This window comes from Rhagoletis pomonella, unplaced genomic scaffold (genome assembly GCF_013731165.1).
Source record: "Rhagoletis pomonella isolate Grant_MI unplaced genomic scaffold, Rhpom_1.0 Rhpom_scaffold_00003, whole genome shotgun sequence".
NCBI lineage: Eukaryota > Metazoa > Arthropoda > Insecta > Diptera > Tephritidae > Rhagoletis > Rhagoletis pomonella.
The window spans coordinates 45,515,009-45,537,913 of NW_023458557.1; the positions used below are offsets into that span (position 1 = coordinate 45,515,009).

The 22,905-nt window shown below is 35.1% G+C and overlaps 1 protein-coding gene across 1 annotated transcript in view; it reads left to right on the top strand.

Moving 5' to 3' along the window:
• Nucleotides 1-22,905, top strand: part of LOC118736251 — a 455,149-nt gene that overhangs the window by 396,769 nt on the left and 35,475 nt on the right. Inside the window, exons 5-8 of the mRNA XM_036466344.1 lie at nucleotides 9,463-9,682; nucleotides 9,753-9,845; nucleotides 9,904-10,351; nucleotides 10,414-11,621. Of these exons, the coding sequence (XP_036322237.1) occupies nucleotides 9,463-9,682; nucleotides 9,753-9,845; nucleotides 9,904-10,351; nucleotides 10,414-11,621 (1,969 nt within the window). The remainder of the gene's footprint in view (nucleotides 1-9,462; nucleotides 9,683-9,752; nucleotides 9,846-9,903; nucleotides 10,352-10,413; nucleotides 11,622-22,905) is intronic.

Consider the following 22,905-nt stretch of genomic DNA (forward strand, 5'->3'; position numbering starts at 1 on the left):
CATGGTAGAGTACTGGAACTTGGTATGGTGATATATGAAATCAATCGCATACACATGAACAAAAGTTCGGACTATTTGAAAAGGGGGCGTGGCACCTCCCATACAAACCGAACTGGAACACTTCGTATGGATATATATGAAATTAATCCCATACTCATTGAGAAAATGGGCTCTTTGATAAGAGGGCGTGGACGAGTACAAACATACTGACTTTTGCTTATCTTTGAATGTGTATATCAGAGCTTCTTAAAGTGTGTTCCGCGCAACCCAAGTGTTCCGTAGAAATGTCACCGGGGTTTCGCGAAATTATTTTGGTATGAATAAGCACGGCGGTCGCTTTGGGTTGCACACAGAAAGAAAAGTTCTATAAACAGTTTGACCGAGACGCAATTATCTATTTTCAAGTATACATATCGTCGCCTGGGTAAAAGATTGTCGTAAGCGTCATACGTACATGCGTAACATACGACAATCTTTTACCCAGGCGACGATATGTACTCGTAGATGGTATGATTGCCGTACCGAGTGCCATACCTACATAAGAGCGTTGAGCTTGCGCTTGTCAGCTTGTTTTTTTCTTTACCGGTATGTGTTGTTGGCCGCTGTAGCCAAAGAGTTATCATATCGCACGGCAGTGCGCGTGAGTGACGAAAGCAGCCACAGTAGCATGCAGAAATGACTCGCTTATATATACACGAGATTTAAAAGTTTTTATCCAGACGTCCAATCGACATGTATGAGATATCTTTGGAAAGGTCTTGCAGAGTGTGTCCAGAAAATGTATTCAAGCTTCATAGACGATTAACCGGATTCTTAAAAATTAGGCTAGTGTTGCGAAACAAAAAACGTGTTTTTGCTTTTGCCGGTTTAAGGGGGCATGTGGGTACACCCAACATATTTAGTGTTATTCTATAGCCCAATACCTTTCAAACGATACCTTATATATTACGCTCCGGCTACTAGTTGGAAAGATATAGAGGTAAATGTGTTTTGGTTCGTGTCTCCACTACGAGATGCTTTGGTATGTATGTGGCGTCTGTACATCAAACACATTATTTTCAAACTTTCAGGAATTAAAGTACAAGAAAAACTAAGAACGTTCCAGGATGGTTTGATTCGTATGCCTTTGTGGGCGTGGCTGCTGCCTGAAATTCGAAAAAAGGCAATTTTTTAAACTACCACTGAGGCCGCACTACTCAGTCCATGTCATAGATGTGGATATCAGTAGAAGGGTCTTCAAACAAGCTATCTAAGGCTATCTTTTGTGTTCATAAAATATAAACACGTCATAACGTTATCGCCTGAAAACTAAAAATCGGGCTGCTGAAAATATACATTTCGGGAATCTTTTCAAAAACTGGTCAGTCGATTTTATTCTAAGCTTCCTAAAATCTATCCCAAAACCTTAGCTTTCTTCTGGTATATAGCTGATATCTGGGAAAACTCTTGTTGTGGAGATATTTCGATTCAAATTGAAAAAATGTCGCTCCAAAAAGGGTCAAATGGTTCAAAATTAACATATAAAAATTAACATATATATATATAACATATTTTGTTACTTTAAGATATAAAAATAACACACCCAGTTCCCCGAAAAAATTGCCCATTCCCCGTTTGCCACTTAAACCGAAATTCCCTGCAAATCGGGGAATTTCCCGCGAGTTGACAAGTTGAAGGATGCAGCTGTGCTAATCACTTCGTACATGTGGTGGAAACCACAATTTGTGTATATTTTAGAGTTTTTTGCAGTCATATGCCGAAATTGTAACATTTTTCCCATTTTAATTGTGGGTATGTACATAGCATTTAACTATGCTACGTGGGTTTATCATCTGCACTTAACCTACCTGGGAAGACGCATACAATATTACCCACATTTGTACATAAATATGTATGTATGAATGCATTTAGTTCACGCAATGTACCGCTACTACTTACATACATATGTATAAATTGCCACTGATCAAAACTACTTAAGAAAAAAGCATTAGTTTAATAGCACGAGTGCAATACCGTTCACGTGATAGAAGTAAAACTTCTTAAAAAAAAGCACATGTGTGCGCCCCACACCCGCTAGAAATCTTAACAAAAATAAACCACGAAACAATCAGACGAATACAGTTGTTTATTGCATCCAAAGTTGGTAAGCTTTTATCATGTCTAATATTTTTTATTTTTTTTAATTTTTTCGAATACAAAGGATCGGATCATTCTTTTTCGCTTTATTTCGTATTCGAAAAATTATATGTTTCAATGGACACATCGATATGAATACATAATTTAGATTTAGATAATATTTTTAGCAATTTATTTGAGAAAAATAAAACATTTAAATTATTGTCTGCATTTTCGTCGATTTTAAATTTGCTACCCCAAAATAGTTGATTTCAAATAAAACACCTCTTTGAGGTAAAATTTTCGAGTTCCGAAAGCTGAACTAGAACACACAAAATTTCTGATATCAATTTCGTGACGAAAATTATACGCATTTTTTAACTGCCTTTGAAACGTACGGAAAATCTTTTATTGACCTTCATTGTGAGAGTCGTGTCGAGTGCAAGTCGTTTTTCGAGAGTCGAATCGTATCGAGAATTTCACGTCATTGCCTAAAATTTCCACTCAACTAGAGTATTAAAACGGAAAAACTTGGCAGCACTGTATAGTTTTCGACGATTTTGATCGTTTACTTATTTCAGTACGACAATAGACAATGCTACTGTTGTCGAGTCGTACAATTTAGCCTAATTTACGACTTACGCAATGAGGCTGATTATTTATTCGGAACGTTGCGAAATTCCGTCTACTGCTAGAAACACAAAATAAAAAACAGAACTTTTGCAACGATTCGTACGAATAAAAAAGATTTTCCCTACGTTTCAAAGGCACTTAAAAAATGCGTATAATTTTCGTCACGAAATTGATATCAGAAATTTTGTGTGTTCTAGTTCAGCTTTCGGCACTCGAAAATTTTACCTCAAAGAAGTGTTTTATTTGATATACAACTTTCTACAATTAACTAGAGCTGTAAAACTATCGATGGCACTATCGATAGTATCGATAGTTTCAGTTTGACACCACTATCGATGAATGGAAGCCAACTACCGCGATACTATCGAAAACCTTCAAATACAAATAATTGCCAAAAATCAACAGTGAGACCTAGCTACTTCAAACTACAAAAATGCATATTCAAAAATTTTCTAAAAAACCTAATTAAAAAGCTCGAAATTTTGGTTACTCGAAAAACTCGAACTTGCCTCGTTTTTGAAAATTGTTTAAAATTTAGACTTGCAACGTTTTGTTTTTGTTGCTTAAAATAACTTATTTGTTATTTTTAATAAAGCACACCAAAATGGTGTTTAAAACTAACATTTCTGTTTTTATACCTTTCATGAGCATGAAATGGTATTATAACTTTGGTCCGATGTTTGTAAGTACCAGCATAAGAAGAGATAGACCCATTAAAATGCATACTTAAATGATCAGAACGGCGAGCTGAGTCGATTTAGCCATGTCCGTCTGTCCGTCTGTCTGTCTGTCTGTCTGTCTGTCTGTCTGTCTGTCTGTCCGTCTGTTTGTATGCAATCTAGTCTCTCAGTTTTCGAGATATCCGGATCAAATTTGGTAGGTGGGTGTATTTTTATAAAGTATTAATCATTTGTCGGAACCGGAAGAATCGGACCACTATAACATATAGCTCCCATACAACTGATTGTTCAGATATGAGATTTTTCGTTATAACTTCTCCATTTATGCAGCTAGGAACATGAAATTTTGCATTACTTCTACCCATTATCAACAGAAAACTTAGAGTAAAAATTACAGAGATCGGGTCACTATAACCTATAGCTCTCATATTTCCTCCACTTAAGTAGCTAGACACATGAAATTTTGCACTGTGGTCACTTATTATCAAAAGAAAACTTTCAGTGAAAATTGCGAAGATCGGGTCGCTACAACTTATATCCACCATACAACTGATTGTTTAGATATGAGATTTTTTGCCATAACTTCTTCATTTATACAGCTAGGAACACCAAAATTCGCACCGTTTTCACTCATTACTAACAGAATACTTACAGTGAAAATAACAAAAATCGGGTCACTATATCATATATCTCCCATCAGTGGCGTAACCAGGATTTGGCTTTGGGGGGGATGAAAAAAAAAAAAATTTCCATCGATAACTTAAATTTGTGACACACAATGGCTAGAGGCGTCGGCTGAGCGCATTCTTTCATATATTTATGTATGTGGTAGTTTTACCGTTATATATTTTTTATCTATTCGTTTATTCCATAGGGTATTCATGCTTTATTTAAATTTAAAAAATTAAATTACTATACCGTTTTAAAAATTTGAAAATTCACTGCGGGAAATATTTTTTATTTATTTTTTATTCTCTTTTTTGCTTCGCCTTCTCGTTTTTGCCTTTATAAGTTTTGAAAAAAAGGTTTTGAACGAACCATTATATCACATTCCTAGGCAAGGTTTGAACGAATATTTTCGATACTAAATTTTATTAAAACAAAATGTTGAAATCAGCTTCATATAGAAAAACAGTGTCATCGTTAATTAAGAAAGAGATGTTCTTAAATATCATAACTTTACGACACTCACATATTGACTAAATTTGACTATTTATTTTATTATATTTTAATTTGAATTATTTGTTTATAAAAATATAGTTTATTCCTTAACAAACACTAAATGAAAATAAGTTTAATCTCTGAACAACACTAAAAAAAATCGACAAACTTTCGTAAAAATTTTGAACTTTCTATTTCAATTTTATCTCTTAATATTTTGCAGTTTTTTAGCTCATTCAATTTTAGTCTAATAAAGTGCAAATTTAAAGTACCTGTGAACTACATATAGGCATATTTCAAGGCATATACATCAAGGCATATTTTTGACGATGTTGGTAATTTTCTTCCATATTATCTAAGTATGTTCGTCGATTTTTTTAACTTGAAATGTCAAGTTTTAGTACTGAATTCAAAGAAGATGTCTCTTTTATCCATTCATAATAACTTTAAAAAACTTGTTTGTTAAGAAGTGTATCTTAAAATATCTGCCTTGACATTTATGTTAAAAGTGTAAAATATGTAAATGTACCTACATAAACTTTCCCGTGAATACCATCAAAGCATTGGTCTTGAAGGGAATCTATGTATGCATGCATATATTAGCAAATTAAAAAGTCGATACAATTTACAGTCGAGGAGTACAGTTTTTGTATAGATTATAGATTATTTCCTAACACTGTAGGGAACTAAGCAAAATGGCCTTGTGTATTTCGCAAATATTCAAATATTCATTAAAAGATAATTTGTCATCAGTCTGAAATAAAAAAAAATATAAATCGGAAGGGTAAAATAGTATTGTGTTAGTAATTCAAAAATAAAAAAGTTTCATTTCACTGATGACGGGGGGATCTATCCCCCCAAATGCCTCCCCCAAAATGCTTCCCTCCCTGGCTACGCCACTGTCTCCCATACAACTGGTTGTTCAGTTATGAGAATTTTCGTTATAACTACTCTATCTATGCAGCTCGAAACATGAAATTTTGCAATACTTCCACCCATTAACAACAGAATATACAGTGAAAATAACAAAGATCGGGTCACTTTTACATATAGCTCCCATACAACTGATTGTTCAGATATGCGATTTTTTGTTATAACTACTCCATCTATGCAGCTCGAAACATGAAATTTCGCACTATTTTCACTCATTATCAACAGAAAGTTTACAATAAAATTAACAAAGATCGGGTCACTATAACCTGTTTATTGCCCCCATACAACTGATTGTTCAGATATGGGGTTTTACTGTAAAACTCCTTTATTTGGACTGTATAATCATAATCTTTTGTACCACTGATTGTTCAGTTACCAGTTTTTGCGATATATGTATCTCCTTTTTGTAGGAAGCTAAACCCATTAAATTGTGTTACCGGTTTACGTACCGATCACACAGTAGTGAAAATCACTTAGATTGGTGCTATATAAGGTATATCTTCCATACCTCTGATTGTTTAGATATGATTTTTTATATATAAATAGTGCCGTAATAAGGATCCCATATTTTTTCTCTTACCGATAGTATCGATACTATCGAATGGTGATGCCCAAAACTATCGAAAATATCGAATGGCCCAACCACCGATAGTTTTGCAGCTCTACAAGGAACGCGATAAATTGCCAAATGAAATGTGAAATGTCATTACTGGGCACTTGGAAAATCACCTGAAATATTTGTCAGATTATTTTTCGGTAGTAGTAATATAGGTTTGGTAAAAAATCCAAATTTTTGAATCTGTGTCTCTGAAAGAGTTTTGTGTTAGTGTTAAGAGTAAATATCATTAAATCGCTAAAAAGGCCACCTTAACTTTGCTTCCTCCTGTCACAACGTAATTCAGGTCGAAATTAGATGCTACTACAGAAATGCGCATACAGCATTCAGACGTTATAACGAACTACTATTTTATACAATAATTAATAACAGCGAAACAATTTCATTCTTTACATTAAAATTTAAAGTATGTTTACTATTTCTAGTAAAAGTTTTTATGCATATTTAAATTGCACTGCCTTTGATTTTTAGTAATTTGATGTGGGGTTCCGTAAAATAAAAATCGTTTAGTAAGGGTTCCATCTTCTTAAGAGTTTAAGAACTCCTGGTGCATATAATTCTTCTGTCGGTATATTTGTGAAATCCTAAATGGCTGGAGGAATTTTAACAAAGTCTTGTCTGTTTGTTTGAGTGGGTCTCTGGATAGTTTAGTTTCAAAATTTAACCCGCCAGTTGGCGCTGGAGTTGAGTTATTACTTAAAATCTTTTTTTATGATCCGATTTGATGAATATTCAAAACATGTATTGGAAACGGTAAAGGCAGTCCAATTGCAAAAAAGAGCTGTGAGGTGATGCTGAGGTCGAGTTATTACTAAAAATCGACAAGTGAGAAAAGGTGCCGTAAATGTCAGACTAAATCGACCTGTTGCACAATTGAGTATATCGAACTCTCGATTGGCCCAATGGATGTGATTTGCCAATATTATTATGCGTTAAAGCTTCATTCGAAGAAACCAACGTTGAATTGTGCAGTGGTAAATCTCAAATCACCACCTGCCGAAATACCTTAAAAGCCAGTTTCATGAAAGCAATTTAATGAAAATTAATTTTTTTAATTGAATTTAATATAGAACCTGATAGAAAAAAATAATTTTTCACTTAAATTACTTTCGCGGAACTAGCTTTTAAGGTATTTCATCTCAGTCTATATATGTATATTGTATTTCTGTTAAACAAGGATACGCATCCATTTTGAAACTATAAGATAAGATATAGGGCAGGGGTTCTTAAACTTTTAAGCTGATGGAACCCTTACTAAACACCATTCATTTTATGGAACCCCACATCAAATTACAAAAAATCAAAGGCAGTGCAATTTATATTTGAATAAAAATATTGTATAAAATAGTTGTTCGATATTATATCTGAAAGCTGTATGCGCATTCCTGGGGTTGCATCAAATTTCGACTTGAATTTGTTTTTTGTATAAGTGTAAGCTGAAAACCCTGTTGACAGAGTTAATTATGACAGAAGGAAGAGAAGGTAAGATGGCCTTTTTGGCGACTTCATGATATTTACTGTTAACACTAACCCAAAATTTTTTCAGAGACACAGATTCAAATGTGTATCTCAATGTCGAAGTTCTCTGAAGATCTATGAATGCTTCGGAAATGGATTTGTTACCAAACCGATATTACCTACTACCATCCGAAAAATAATCTGACAAAGATTTCAGGTGATTTACCAAGTGCCCAGTTAAGAAATTTTACATATCATTTGGCAAATCGTCGCGTTCCTTGTAGAAACTTGTATATAACTATTGGCTACAGCGGCCAACAACACTTACCAGTTAGAAAAAAAACAAGCTGTCAAGCGCAAGCTCAACGCTTTTTTGCAGGTATGGCACACAGTACGACAATCATAGGTACCAACTACGAGTACATATGTATACTTGAAAATAGATAATTGTGTCTCGGCCAAGCTGTTTATAGAACTTTTCTTTCTGTGTGCAACCCAAAGCGACCGCCGTGCTTATTCATACCAAAATAATTTCGCGAAACCCCGGTGACTTTTCTACGGAACCCGCTTTAAGAAGCTCTGTTCTAGGGCACATTCACTATAGATCCGTATCATTGTTGCCACAAGGGAACTTCTCGTGGACATAATACTTTCGTTCAGTTATTTATGGCGGCAAACGACCACCAAACCATAGTCTTAGTCGATGAATGTGCCAGTACAAATCCTAAATGTAGATTGTTGGAGAAACTGTTGGACCAAAATGTTTAAATTAAAAATCTAATTTTGGGCGGGACGAAGTTCGCAGGGTCTGCTAGTATAGAATAAAAGTAGTGTTAGAATTGTAATATATTTGGGTGGTTCACAAGGTGTCGTACTTGTCGTATTGTTGTATGTTGTAAAGTTTTTAACGGCTAAATAAATGTTTAGAGGACTTGAAATCACCACCAACTATTTTTTTATTGTGTGAAATTTCATAATAAAACTTTTATGTTAGCTTGCGAATTCCTTAAATATAGTTTTAGCCGTTTAAAGTTTATGACATACCACAGTACGACAGTATACAACACCTTGTGAACTCCCTAATTATTTGATTATTTGTAGGGTTGCTATTTTATAATTCTGATTTTTTTTATTTTAATTTGGTCGTAAATTAAATTATATCCCGGGGTCCCGGGATCCCGAGGGCTTGATCCCGGGATTTCGGGACTCAAAAAAGTGCTCGGGACTCCGAATCCCGGTACTAGATGCCTTAATAGGTACCCTTCGCCAGCAGAAGTACCCACCCGGGCACAGGGCGTTTCGCCGCCCCTGTGTGTTTGTATATTGCATTTATGTGGAACAATGCTACGCACCTATTTTGAAATCGCCACCAATTATACTATAAAGCTTCTAGGGCAGATTCACTATAGAACCGGATCATTGTTGCCGCCAGCGAGTGAAGAGAAAATAGTTCTTCAAATTTATTTATTTTTGCGATTAACCGTGCTATGAAATGTTGCACAATTGGAGAATTTCAAGAACTTCTTCACGGACATAACACTTTCGTTAGGTTATTTAAAGTGGCAAATGGCCACCAAACCATAATCTTCGCAGATAAATGTGCCAATGAAAATCGTAAACGTGAATTGTGACCAAAAGGTTTCAATAAAACAAATTAATTTTGGGCAGGACGATGTGTAGACAAAATACAATAAAAGAATTATATTTTTAAACTACAAGAGTGATAGATAAACAAGTATAAAAGTGAACCACTACACTATTTTCCTAAAGATTAGTAGTATATAAAAGAGAATCTGCAACACTGCAAATAAACGCCCCGAACTTGTGACAATTTATCAATAATTAATATTATTTTTTTTTTTATAGAAAAGCGAATTCGACTTCTTAGAATGGTCTCCGCTGAATGATCGGTCACTAATGCTACCCGACGATTGGACAAATGATACGCTCTTTTCATCCATAAACGGACCGTTTCCGTTTCCAGATCCCCGAGAGATAGCGCGTGGTGCTGGTATAGCCGATTTCATACAACCTGGTCTTGGCTCTCTGCAGCCTAATATTGATGATATTGATCTGACAATTGATGGTAAGCATATTCAGCTCAAATACATACTAAAACCATCCATTTATCAATCACAAAGCCTTATTTTTTGCAGAACTGCTTCAACCGACACGTCTTCCACCCGTGCCTGAGGAGGGTTCTGATGAAATGCTTAAAAATGCTGAATACAACTTCTCAGCGATCATGGGTATTTATAACTTATTAATTTTTCACTTGCGATAACTTATTAATCAATGCATCCATAGGCCCCGAGCAGCTAGACTCGAACAATATTGTTGGTGTTGTAAGCAACACTTCAAATGATCTACCTGTAAACGACGACGCCAATATGTTGGACTTGAATGCACCGCTTGATTCGCTACAATTTCAGTCGGAGATGGGACAACGTTACCCTGCTCCAATATCGCGAGAAAATAGTAGCGGACAATTAATAAATGCCTCAGGAACAAATCAATCGCAAACAATAAATTCTGTGGATGCTATAATGGCTGAAGAGCGTTCTTCAACAGTGCCAAATGATGGTGTGGGATCATGTGCCCCTGTACCATCAGCCTCGCCATCAATGCGAATGCATTCGAAACATTTTCCGACTTCAAGCGATGGAGCTTCGAGTAACAGATCACCAAGCAATGAATTTCCGAGTAAAAGTGTGATGAAAGGACGAATTTCAAAAAATTCCCAGAGGCCATTTAGGTATAACAAAATTTCTATCAATACCTGTTTGTAAGTTTTTCTTAGGATTTTTATTTTTACAGAAGGGAACCCCACAACTATGACAAAGCTCAACCCACTTTGCATCAGACTACGGTATATCAGCAAATGCTGGCAGAGCATCAAAAAAGCCAACAAAGCCAACATCTTCAGCCAGCTTTACCTTGCACCCCTTTGCAGCACCAGACGGTGGCCTTTCATCAGCAGCATCAACAAATGCAAACATCGCCCACACAGTATACAACGCCTGTAACAGTAATAAGCGGCTCTGGTGAGGTTGCTAGTAGTACAGCGTATGGTGGCTTTGGCAACGTTGATATCTCCCCTTCGACTGGAAGTGGTATCAATATCAACAATAATTTGCTTAATGTTTCGATGGCAAATGCAAAGCCCAAGGGCTATGCCATCATACAGACAAACCCTAACTGCATGCCCAACGCAACGCAAATCAATACCACCAATTCAGCACATACAGGCAACTCTTCGATCCTTTTGCAGGCGGTGAAAACTGAACCACCGTCCACTGATATGCTATCCATGTATAATTTAAATACTTCACCTGAGGTGTATGCTGTCAACGCCAACTTAAGTAGCAACAACAGCTCAAACTCTTATAAGCCCTATCCAAGCGTGAGTAGTTTCAAAAAATCTGCTTCCACTGGTGGCTATATAAACATGCGCGTTAACACGAATTCACCATACATGCACGATCAGTCGTCTACTGCACAACACTTACATCAACAATCGCTGCCATTGAATTTAGGCTGTCAGGTGACTACGTTGCCAAGCCCTTTACAATTACAGGTACAAGCACAATGCCAATTGTCGCCCTCGTCGTCTAGTCATCAGCATCAACAACCACAACAGCAGCAGCAGCATCAATCTACTCAGCATATTTTGTCCACGCAGCAACATCATATGCAGCAACTCACTCAACAGCAACAGCCGGCAGTGGTTAATATGTTGCCTCGGGAGATGTTTAGATCGAACAGCTTACCACTGAATGTGACACTTCAGAAACTAGAGTCACGTTCAAGTCACGATAATTTTGCTGTTCCAAAGTATCAAGCTAAAAACAATAAACCGCGCTCGCGCAGCAATTCTATACATCAGCATACGATTGTTGGGCCAAACGGAACAAATAAGACGAACAGTGCGACAGGTAGTAGCTTGATGGTCTCGTCACAGTTGCAATCAGCCACAAGCGATCCTATGCTAAATAACAGTACCTTAGCACAACTTTTGACATCGAGTAAGTACCTTAGAAAGGTGTAAGGATTTTTATTGTGGAAATTTTAGTTTGAAAATCTCTTTCTGGAAAAAATGTTTATTGTAATTTTGTACCCGAGCGCACTTGAGCACAAGAGTATTATAACTTTGTTCACATAACGGTTGTTTGTAACAGCCAAAACGAATCGAGATAGATATAGACAAATGTATACATAAATGATCAGAATGAAAAAAGAAATTAAGCGGTGACTGTCTGTCCGTCAGTCTGTGCACTAGAGGTTCACGCCGACAGGCTTTGCGGCGGCGGCGTGGTCAACTTCAAAAATATTCGGCGGCGGCGGCGTGGGCGTGGCACTGCCCACATGTGTGTATCTCGGTAATCTCTGATAAATTTGTACCAAGCTCGGTATGATTATTGTGCTTGCCACATAAAAGCAAAACGTTGAAAATTATTGAAATCGAACTTTTCATATTACGGTAAGTTTCAGAAATGCTTGTAACTTCGATATTTCGAAATTTAAGGACGCTAGTTTACTCAAAATTGATACTAACAAAGAAGTAAGATTATAATCGAAGCTTGGAAAATGGGCGTGGTACCGCCAACTTATACCAATATTAGTTTATCTCATTATGTCTGACTGAACGTTCTATCGAAGGTGTTTGAAATAGAGGTAAAAAAACCCCTTCTACTATGTAGTGGTAGTTTTCGGAAAAGTGAAAAAACTATATTTAATACTTACGCCGAGTATTTAATGTTCGGCTCCTCCCGAACTTGGACTTTTTTGCGTGTTATTATCAAGTTTAATAATGTTATTATTTATCAACTTTAATAATGAAAGTTAAAAAATTATGTATTTCCCATAATAAAAAGAATCTTTTCCGCATTAAAGGGCAATAAACTATTTCTATTTTCAACACTATCACTGAGTTCACTGAAGTAGGCGATGTACAGAAATACCTCCTGTCAGTTTAAACAAATTTGGAAATTATTTGAAACTTTGCTTCCATCAATCCCTTTATAGTTTATAAATTGCTATTTTTTTCTTGTCGCTAGAGTTCGGTATTTTTCACACGATTGAACTATTTTTTCCATGGTAATTGATATATAAATTGGAATAAGTTCCCTAAACCCAGTCCAATAGTAATGTAGAATTCATTAGGGACAGCAGTCTACCGATCGAATATCCGAAACCGGCTCTTATTTTTTACAGTGTATTCGGTTATCCGGCATATGCCTAACTTCTTATAACATTTTTAAATTTAAAAATGCTTTTTGCCTTGAAGTTCAGTTCGATTTGATAACTTAATCATGATATATACATAAGAGGATTTTGAGTATCGGTCGACAAAACTTTTTAAAAAGATTTAGATAGGTTAGTTTAAAGGTAAGAAAAGAAAAAGAAAGCTGGATCGATCTATAGTCTTGAAAATAAGGTAAACTCTCGCGAGAAATAAAAAAAAATATTGATTTGTCTGAAAAGTAAAGCTATAATTATTATTTGCAAATTGATTTCAAAAATATAGCTGTCGCTAAACCCGCTAGTGTTTGTACGCCGTCGTCATCGACTGTGAATTTCTTTTTAGATCCACCTCTGTATTCTTTTACTAGTGCTTTTACCATATTTTTTCTTGTACTGGCGTCTCATTTTCCATTTTAAAAAACCAAGGCTGACGCTTTTTAAGAAAGATACCATAAATGCTTACTCAATTTCGTTACTGGTTCCTGAGATGAAACCGGATCTGGGACTTTATACAATTTAACATTTTTTTTTTTAAATTTAGATCCTCTACGGCAGCTGCTGAGGCATTGGGACACATAAACCATTCACGTAAAAGCGAATTATAAAAACGCATTCATCAGATAGTGCAAGCTTTTGTTCTTAATCAAGGGTATATTGTGGTCGGAACAAAAATATTTTTACGCTACATATGGCTCGAGACATCCACCTCGCTTGGTGCATTGCACCACGGGGGGCGAATTTTAAAATTTTTTCCGCTTCATTCTTTAAAAAATCATAGTTAGTTCCAAGAAATCCAAATACTCAGCCCTCAAATGAGTTTTTCTCAACTTAAAAGATGTAGGAAAAAAGTTTAAAATTCGCCCGCCTGGTGCAATGCACCAAGCAAGATGGGATAGTGTTGCCAGATTTTTTTTCCAGTCATACGCGACAAACGAATAATTTGTCCTAAAAATACGGGATTTACAAAATTTTAACGGGACAAATGAGAAAAGCCCAACTACGAACCATATATTAACAAAGGTGATCCATTTCAACGAAGTAATGTCCAGATTAGGTATAAAGTTATGATACATTTCCTTTATTCCACGACAACACTTTAATTTATACAAAAATATGTATGTACGTATGTATACATATAATTCACAAAACCATAAAAACAAAGTAAGAGACACATTTGCGGTCAAAATAATAGCAGCATAATTCAAAATGATGCTGTTGGACTTATATTTATTTATTGTTAATAATTTTCATTTAAAATATGGGTCGATCTATGTATATCAGATACCACATAGATAAAAATGTCAAAGCTTGCACAAAGTTCACAAAAAGTAATTAAAGTTAAAAAAAGTTTTAACGATGTTTCGATTTTTTTAACTAGATTTCCTAGAGATTTCGAGTTTTATAGCTTATTTTAGTATAATAAAGTGCCAGCTTCAAGTCGCTAAAAATACCATTGATTTTTTAGAATTTTTTTTTTATGTGGAGGATGTTCCGTCTTCCATATAAAAAAGTAAGTTTTGTTCGTGTGTTATATGCAAGAAACTTCGCAACACCCTCCACAAAAATATTCTAAAAAATCAACAGTAATTTTTAGCTATATTTCTCTTACAGAGTTGCATGCAATAATGCTTGCTAATGACCTACTCACAATAGCCGCGTTAAAGCACGACCATGTTGAGTAGAAATTTACAGGGCATGAATCACGTATGACGACAATCGTCTGAACGATATCGTGTCGAGATTGTCTTGCTTCATAAAAATCAAAAATTGTTAGATCGTTTGTGCGATATCGTCAACTCGATTCCAGTTTTGCTTCACGTAACAGTAACAGTGTTAACCAGACATTGAGTGACCGGCCCTTAAGTACATAAATAACGCTTGTGTTTTATAAACTGGAAAACTCAAATCGTAATTATAGCATTGAATGGAGTTTTCTTAAATGTAAGTTTAAAATAAAAAAAGTCCATTGTAATATTAAATTATTTCTGAAAACCGTAAATTTTGTGAATTTATCAAGCCAAATTCTAAATTTCCGAATATATTTAAGTCTTTATTAAAAAAAAAACAAGGTTTGTATAGCTATACAGATCCCAATGACTGCCAGCACATCCGCCCAGCCATTAAGCACACCCAAGTTTGAGTGATCTACAAGTTACAAGCGTTTTCAACATTTAACAGTTCATTATCATGTGCGGTGTAATATAACAAATTATACACTGAACTATGATAATCTATACTAGTATCTATAATAATAGACAAAAATTTGCAATGTTTTTACACTTTTGCAATAGTTTCGGGCACTATTACACAGTCATGACTTGTGCCACTCTGCCATAGTCCGGTTTTTGCTCCCTTTCATACCAGAATAATTTTGTATACAACTCTGAATCAACAAAATTCATGATCCTTCTCATTATCAACCCTGATCAGATTTTACCCCCGAGGAGTACTCAAAAAGGTTTATTACTGTATATACTGTGCAATAATGCAGCTTTTTTGTATTATTTTCAAGATTAAGCGATTTTAAATTTTGGTTACCCATCGTAGAGTATCTGTATGAATCTTCATTACGAACGGATTCAATGTCGGCTCTCTACGAATTTCAAATTTCAAATAACAATGTGGATTCAGGAATAGCACTTTCGTAGATTTCACGAAAATCGAACCTACGATGGGTTCAGTGATAGCCCTGATTATATCACTGTTTTTCGTAAGATCAGCGGTTTTCGATGAAATTACATCAACAAATTATAATTTACAGTAAGCATTAATAATAATAGATTGGCGCTTATACAATATTCTAGTGTTTGGCCGAGCTTCTCCTCCGATTTGTGGCGTGCGTTGATATTGTTACACAAAGGGGAGGGATCTACAGTTTTACGCAGACTTCAAACGTCGATTGTAATCTTATGAGTGATTTGAAACTCGATGAAACTAAAAACGTGACAACAACATCAAAAACAATACGTATTTGTATATAATTTGCCTTTAACAGGTCTATTCTGAAGATTTTGTAACCGGAAAATTTGATTACCAAAAAATGTTACCAGTTCTTGTCACCGCGATTCTAGGTACGTTAAAAGATTCAGCTATGAAGAATTCTGGAAATTCTGGCATTGCATATTTCACGGGGCACTACTTTGTTACCTGATTATGAGATGAAGTGATTTGGTTTTTGTTTTCTTCACTTTTATTTTCGCTTTGCTTGCGGCTCCACTATGCAGCCATACGTGGGTACATATGTATGTACGTATATTTTTACGTATGTTAAGCTAGCCAATACGCGTTTGTGTGTTTATGTGTCGACGTGGAGTCTATGTTCGTGCGTTCCAGTGGCCACACACGACGAACGTGTGTGCGAGCATGTTCACCAACATGCTACATACATATACACCTAGTAATTTAGCCTCATTTATAGGGCTGCTAGACGTCTTGGTTTTAGACTATTTATCCCGGTGTCCCAGTCCAACCTTAAACTGCCCTAGGTTTCGTTTAAGTGTCCAGAGTTTATTGCAAAAATTTGAATAAAAGTTCAAAAATCACTACCAATGCCATTTGTGAAATAATTACATCTCCAGATAGTTGAACTTTGCACAAGCAATATTTGATGATCGATATATATAAGTTTATAGAATATAAAAATGTGTGTTTGTAGTGTTTTAATTACCCCCAGAAAATGCCAAAGAGCAAGTATAAACTCCTTCCCGCTTTCACAGAAGAGTTGTCATTTGTTTATATTTTTTGACGTTATAGTACCTTAAAAGAGAGCCTCACTGAGTTGTCCATCACACCTTGGCCATACCTAGTCATAACTCTAATGTAGATACATTTTTTCTCTTATTTCGTCTCAATGGACTAAGGAAAGAAATTCGCTCTATATACAAAAGCTCATACGTTAAAGATTACGTGTACAGAGTTTTACAATTATATTAAGGAAAAGTAAGAAGTTTTGAAACAAATTCACAGCAACGAAAAATATGACTGATTTTTTATCTTGTTGGTACTTACATTTTTTCATAAGTCCTAGTGTACTTATAAGAACAGTGCCGTACAAAATTATTAGTTCAGAGAATTTTTCATCTACTCTTTTAGAAAAATGTTGAAAATGTAGCTTTTTAGCCAATTAATAAAGTGCAAGTCCGAAGTTGCTAGAAAATCGCGTTGATTTTTAGCAATTTTGTCTTTGCTAAAAGTGTCTTCCATACAAAAAGAATTGTGGAACATTGTTTGTATGGAAGAAAGTGTTATCAAAAAAATTATCAAAAATCAACTAAAATTTTGGGCTGCAAAAATTCATTTTCAAAAGAAAAATGCAAATTTGTATGCAAGTTTATTGAAATTTTCCGAGTTTTGCACAAAGTTTGTTTTTATGATATAGTATATAGTTTTTGATATAGTATAAACTGTATTTTTATAACAAATTAAAACAAAAAAATGTTGCATGCATTGTCAAAAATTCTCAGAGTCAATAATTTTGGGCGGCACTGTATGTTTATTTTGAACTTTAGTTGTGATAAGTTGTTTTGTTTTGTTAGTGTACGTTGAAATGATCTCATCTTTTTATGTTTTTGTTTTGGTGTTGTCAAAATAAAATTATACTACATACTACATACGTAAGTAATTTTTGTCTAAAGGAAAGGAAAGTGAGTTTGGGGGGGTTCGCTTGGTGTTGTTGTGTTAGAAAATTTTTTGATTTTTTGCGAACATGCTCGTGAACCGCCCCACAAACGACAAACATGCACCGCAAGCCGAGCATGCTCTCGCACATGTTTGTCGTGTGGGGCCACTGTAAATATGTCAACGCATAGAATTCAAGCTAAGGGTTGAAGTCAAATCGAAGTGATTATGTTTATGTTTACTTCGCTGTTCTCGTTGCTTTGCCGGCCGCTCATGTGTGTATGTGTGTGTGTGTGTTAACCTTGCAGCAAATCAAACTGGTTCACAACTTGCGCTGAGCTAGCCTGAAAAGGGACGGTACTGGTTCTTCATCTATCCCAATTCAATGCTTTCAACTGTCTTTTTTAACATGGCGATGTCCTACGAAGTGACAATTGTCGCCCTCTGCAGAACTTTTGAACTTGTTCTGAACTGACTCTGGTTTAGATGGTTCTGAGACAGTTCATATAACAACAGTTCCTAGATAGTTCAAAAAGGGTCACCTCCGGGCTAGAGCAAATGTGGTTAGTTTTGAGCCGGTTCCAAGATGTATAGTATAGAGCCTTTTCTTTTAATACCGTAATATTAAATAAGTACGCATACAATTTTGTACATAAAGAATACTTAATTTTATGATTAAAGAGGTAGTTGTTTTGCACTAATTTATTTTTTGAGGCAAACTGTGCTATAAAATTAGGAACATAAAGTTTCAGTTATTCCTTCATTTTCTAAAACCGTTATTCTTAAAAATAATTTATATTTGTTACGTATAATGGCTATTTCTGTGATACTTATAATTAAAAATCTAAACTAAGTTGTGTGAAAAAATTAGAAAAATGGTGATATATTGAATGCTTATTTGTGATAACTCAGCGTTAAATTGTATTAAATGTAATACATAGACTCTGCGGCATCTAATAAGAATATATAAAATTTTGAATATTCACAATGGTTTTCATGCTAAATACTTTTCGTAAATTTTTTTATTTGAGGATGGCTCATAAGTATTATAACATAAACATAAAAATTCACGTATCTAACTATGTTGGAAATCTAGAAGAATTCTAGAAACTGTTATAAAAACTTCAATATTTCAAATCGGAGTTATAAGTATGTAGTTCTATTGCCCATTAAATTTTAGTATAATTTATTGCGCTGATTTTTCATAACTCTTTTTACGCACGCTTTTAAAGGTATTCTCCTATTTAATTATACTCGTTTAAGATGCAAGGTAACACGTTACTACACTAAAATTTGATGGGCTATAAAACTGAATACTCGAAATATTTATAAAAAAAAACTCTGATTAAAAAGTTTGAAATTTTAAGACAGTTTTAGAGTTCTATCAAGTTTGCAGCACAGTTAAGAATTTTAATTTAAATGGTTTATGGAATATGAGACATACTTTAATAAAAACTTAACAAAAAATATTTAAAATGAAAAACATTGAAAATTAAAAAAAAAACACTGCATAACTACACATTCCGGGTGATCAGTGATATATTGACGTATGTACAGTATCGGTCATATCAATAGCACCCTCATTTCAAAGCGAGATTGTTTACCATTTTGGTTATTTTTTTTTTATCTGATTAAAAGTTCGAAAATTTTGTTTAAAAATCATTGAATTTTCCTTTGTTTTATATAAAGTTTGAAAATACGGTTTATATGATGTTGTTTTAAGCATGACCAATTTTTTTATAAAATAATAAACAAATTTAAACTCCCAATATATAGTGAATATTTAAAAAAGAAATAATGTACGCAGACTTTTGCTGTTAAGTGTAGCTTAACTAAATTTTTAGGTTATATTTTGCATTCAATTTTATACGTACGTGTATATGTATAAAAATGACATTAATGTTACCAATAACGATGTTTTTTGGAAATATTTTAGCAGTTGCCCCATAAACAAGAGAATTACATATTAAATAAACGAAAACAGTTTGCTATTATTTTTAGGGTCAAAGAAAATCGAAAAAATATAGTATAGTACATTTGTGCCTCTTTTGTCTGCTTTCACATGACTGGGATGAGTAACATTGATGACAGCGCAACTAGCAACATATGAGTTTCAACCGTCCAGTTCTGCAACCTTTTTACAGTAGTTCAGAGACAGTTCTGAAATTTGTAGGGCGGAACTAGCACTTTGCCAGACTGTCTCTAAATTTTGCTGCAGGGAAGTTATAGTGCAAACACCCGATTAGAGAGTACCCCTATGGGTCAAGGAGTACCCAAATTTAATCAAAATGCATATGAAGAATGTGGCCCAATCAACATTGCGTTGCCCTAGGGCAGGACCATTTGCTCCAGCTATGCATTACATCAGAGTAGCACCAAACTACTTCCAGGTATTACTCCACGGAGTATCTACCTCTCAGCATCACAGCCCAATAAACATCGTGTGGGGATTACGATCTTTAAATCTCGAGCAATGATCGGGTAACAATAAGCTGGTTTAGAGATACGAATTGGGCCACTACTGCATTACAGAGGAGCATTTTGTAAGTACTATCTATGTACTCCAATATGGCACAAATGGACCACATGGTCCAACGATTTTTGCAGGGTAGCCAATAAGCTGATATAAATTTGTGTGTTGTGTGCTCGGTTAAGGCACACCCAAAACTGGAGAAAAAATCAAGAAAAGCAGTGGCATCAAAACAAAAGCACAGTCTTTCACCACTGTTGGTACCTCAATAGCATTAGTACCTGATAAAATAGAAATGGTAAAGCGTCACAATCTTCCTCTGATCTCTGTCTGTGTGATAACGCTTCATAAACTCAAGGAGGTCATTTGGTGAGATCATCTATTTTCAAAAATCGGTCGAAAACTGGCCGAGTAGTAATTAAGCTTCTCATAAAAAAATAATTTCAAAATGTTGCTGTTCACTACAAGGAGAAACTGACGATGCTTAATTAAAAAAAAAAACGGTTAAGCCAACATGTTTGAGTTGTACAGCCAAAATTTGTATTTTTTACAAGCTTTTATTTGGCACCCTGAAATTGTGTATATGGAAACTGTGCATACGAAATAATGCATATCGCACACCGTCTTCAAAAGAGTCACAACTCAAAATAATACGTTTGTTAGAAAATGAGAAAAACCATTTCTTAGCACATAATAATCATATGGGCAAGAGCGACTTCACCTTAAGTTTTTTAACAAATTATAACAAAAATTTGCTCCAGCTTTTGCTGAAAGATAAATAAAAGCTCTGCTAACATTTTTAGCGCATAATCTCAAAATTGACAAATTTTGAGTTGTGACTCTTTTGAAGATGGTGTGCGATATGAAAACAAGTAAGAAAGTCTAAGTTCGGGCGGAGCCGAACATTAAATACCCGGCGCAAGTATTAAATATATGATTTTCACTTTCCGAAAGCTACCGCTACATGGTAAGCCGGGTTGTATCAATTTTGAGTAAATTAGCGTGCTTAAATTTGGAAATATTAAGTTTCATGCATTTCTGAAATTTACCGTTATATGATAAGCGGCCTCAATTTTAGTCCGATGTCAATAGTTTTCAACGTTTTTCTTTTACGTGGCAAGCACAATAACCATACCGAGTTTGGTACAAATTGGTAGAACGGTTACCGAGATACATATATGTGATCATAAGTTGGCGGTGCCACTCCCATTTTCCAAAATTTTATCATAAGCGTATTTCTTGGGAAAGAATTGTTGCAGGCTTCAATTTTGAATAAATTAGCTTTAATATATACGGATTTATCGAAGATTTCGTATTTCTCCAAAATACCATTATATGGGATGTGGGCGTGGTTATTGTCCGATTTTAAAAATTTTCAGCCATTTGGTATGCTGTAGCAAGGCTAACAACTGTGCCAAGCTTGGCTACGCCCATTTTCCAAAAATTTATAATATTCTTATTTTTCGTCTAAAAATTATTGTAAATATAAATTTTGAGTGAATAATCTTCAGTAGTTACTAAAATATCGAAGTTTTCGTATTTCTGAAAATTACCGTTATATGGGAGGTAGGCGTTATTGTCCGATTTTGCCCATTTTCAATACCATCCGTCCTACGCCCGACAGAAGTGCACGTACAAAATTTCGTTAAGATATCTCAATTTTTACTCGAGTTATCGTGTGCATAGACGGACGGACGGACGGACAGACAGACAGTCACCGTTTAATCGATTTCTCTTCTCATTCTGATCATTTATGTATACATTTGTCTATATCTATCTCGATTCGTTTTGCTTGTTACAAACAACCGTTATGTGAACAAAGTTATAATACCTTGTGCACAAGTGCGCTCGGGTATAAAAAACCGAAATAATGCATATATGCACAGTTTCGATTGAAACCCGCAATAATTCATATAAGAAAAACCGAAATTATGCATATGCACACTTTCGTTTGAAAACCGAAATAATGCATATGAGAAACCCGAAGTAATGCATACATGCACAGTTTCGACTCAAAACCGAAGTAATGATTACACTGGTCTACAAATTTCAACTTTTTTTCTGCGAATAAGACGGGACCTGGTGTTTCTGAACGGATTTTTCGTGCTGAACACGAATCCGGGGTCAAAAATGTCCCATCACGTCACGTTTTCGAGAAAAAAGGGGTTGAAACCCCTAAAAACAGCGTTTTTGGCCATTTTCGAAAAATTATAGAGCTGAACCCTGACGTGGTACAAATTTTGCATATATCAGAAATTAAAGGCTAAACCGTGCCCTTTCGAATGAGCCCTATGCCGAATTGATCGCGTGCACCCTTAAAGCAGGGGGTGTATTTTTGTTTAGGGGTGCAGGAAAAATTGATCACAGAAAGAATTTAATCTTAAACGATCATAGAAAATTAATAATGCCAAGGTTTTAACTATATTAAAAGTCGCTGATTACGAATCTGCAGTTAGATTTTAAAAATTTAAGAAATTTATATGGTCGTTTAAGATGAAATTCTTTCTGCGATCAATTTTCCCTGGACTCCTAGACACAAATACACCCCCTGATCTAAGGGTGCATGCGATTAATTCGGCATAGGGCTCATTCGAAAGGGCACGATTTAGCCTTTAATTTCTGACATATACAAAGTTTGTAGCACGTCAGGGTTCAGCTCTACAATTTTTCGAAAATGTCCAAAAACGCTGTTTTTAGGGGTTTCAACCCCTTTTTTCTCGAAAACGTGACGTGATGGGAAGTTTTGGACCCCAGATTCGTGTTCAGCACGAAAAATCCGTTCGGAAACACCAGGTCCCGTCTTATTCGCAAAACCCTTGTAGACCAGTGTTATTACCTTGTTTATGCCGACACATAAAGCGCTTTGACCCACTTCGCTGTGATTCAAAACGGATGCATAAACTAAATTTCAATACGCTCTGAATTTCAAAAGTGTATTGACTTGAATTTGATTTCAAATCGCTTTTTTGTTTCTCACA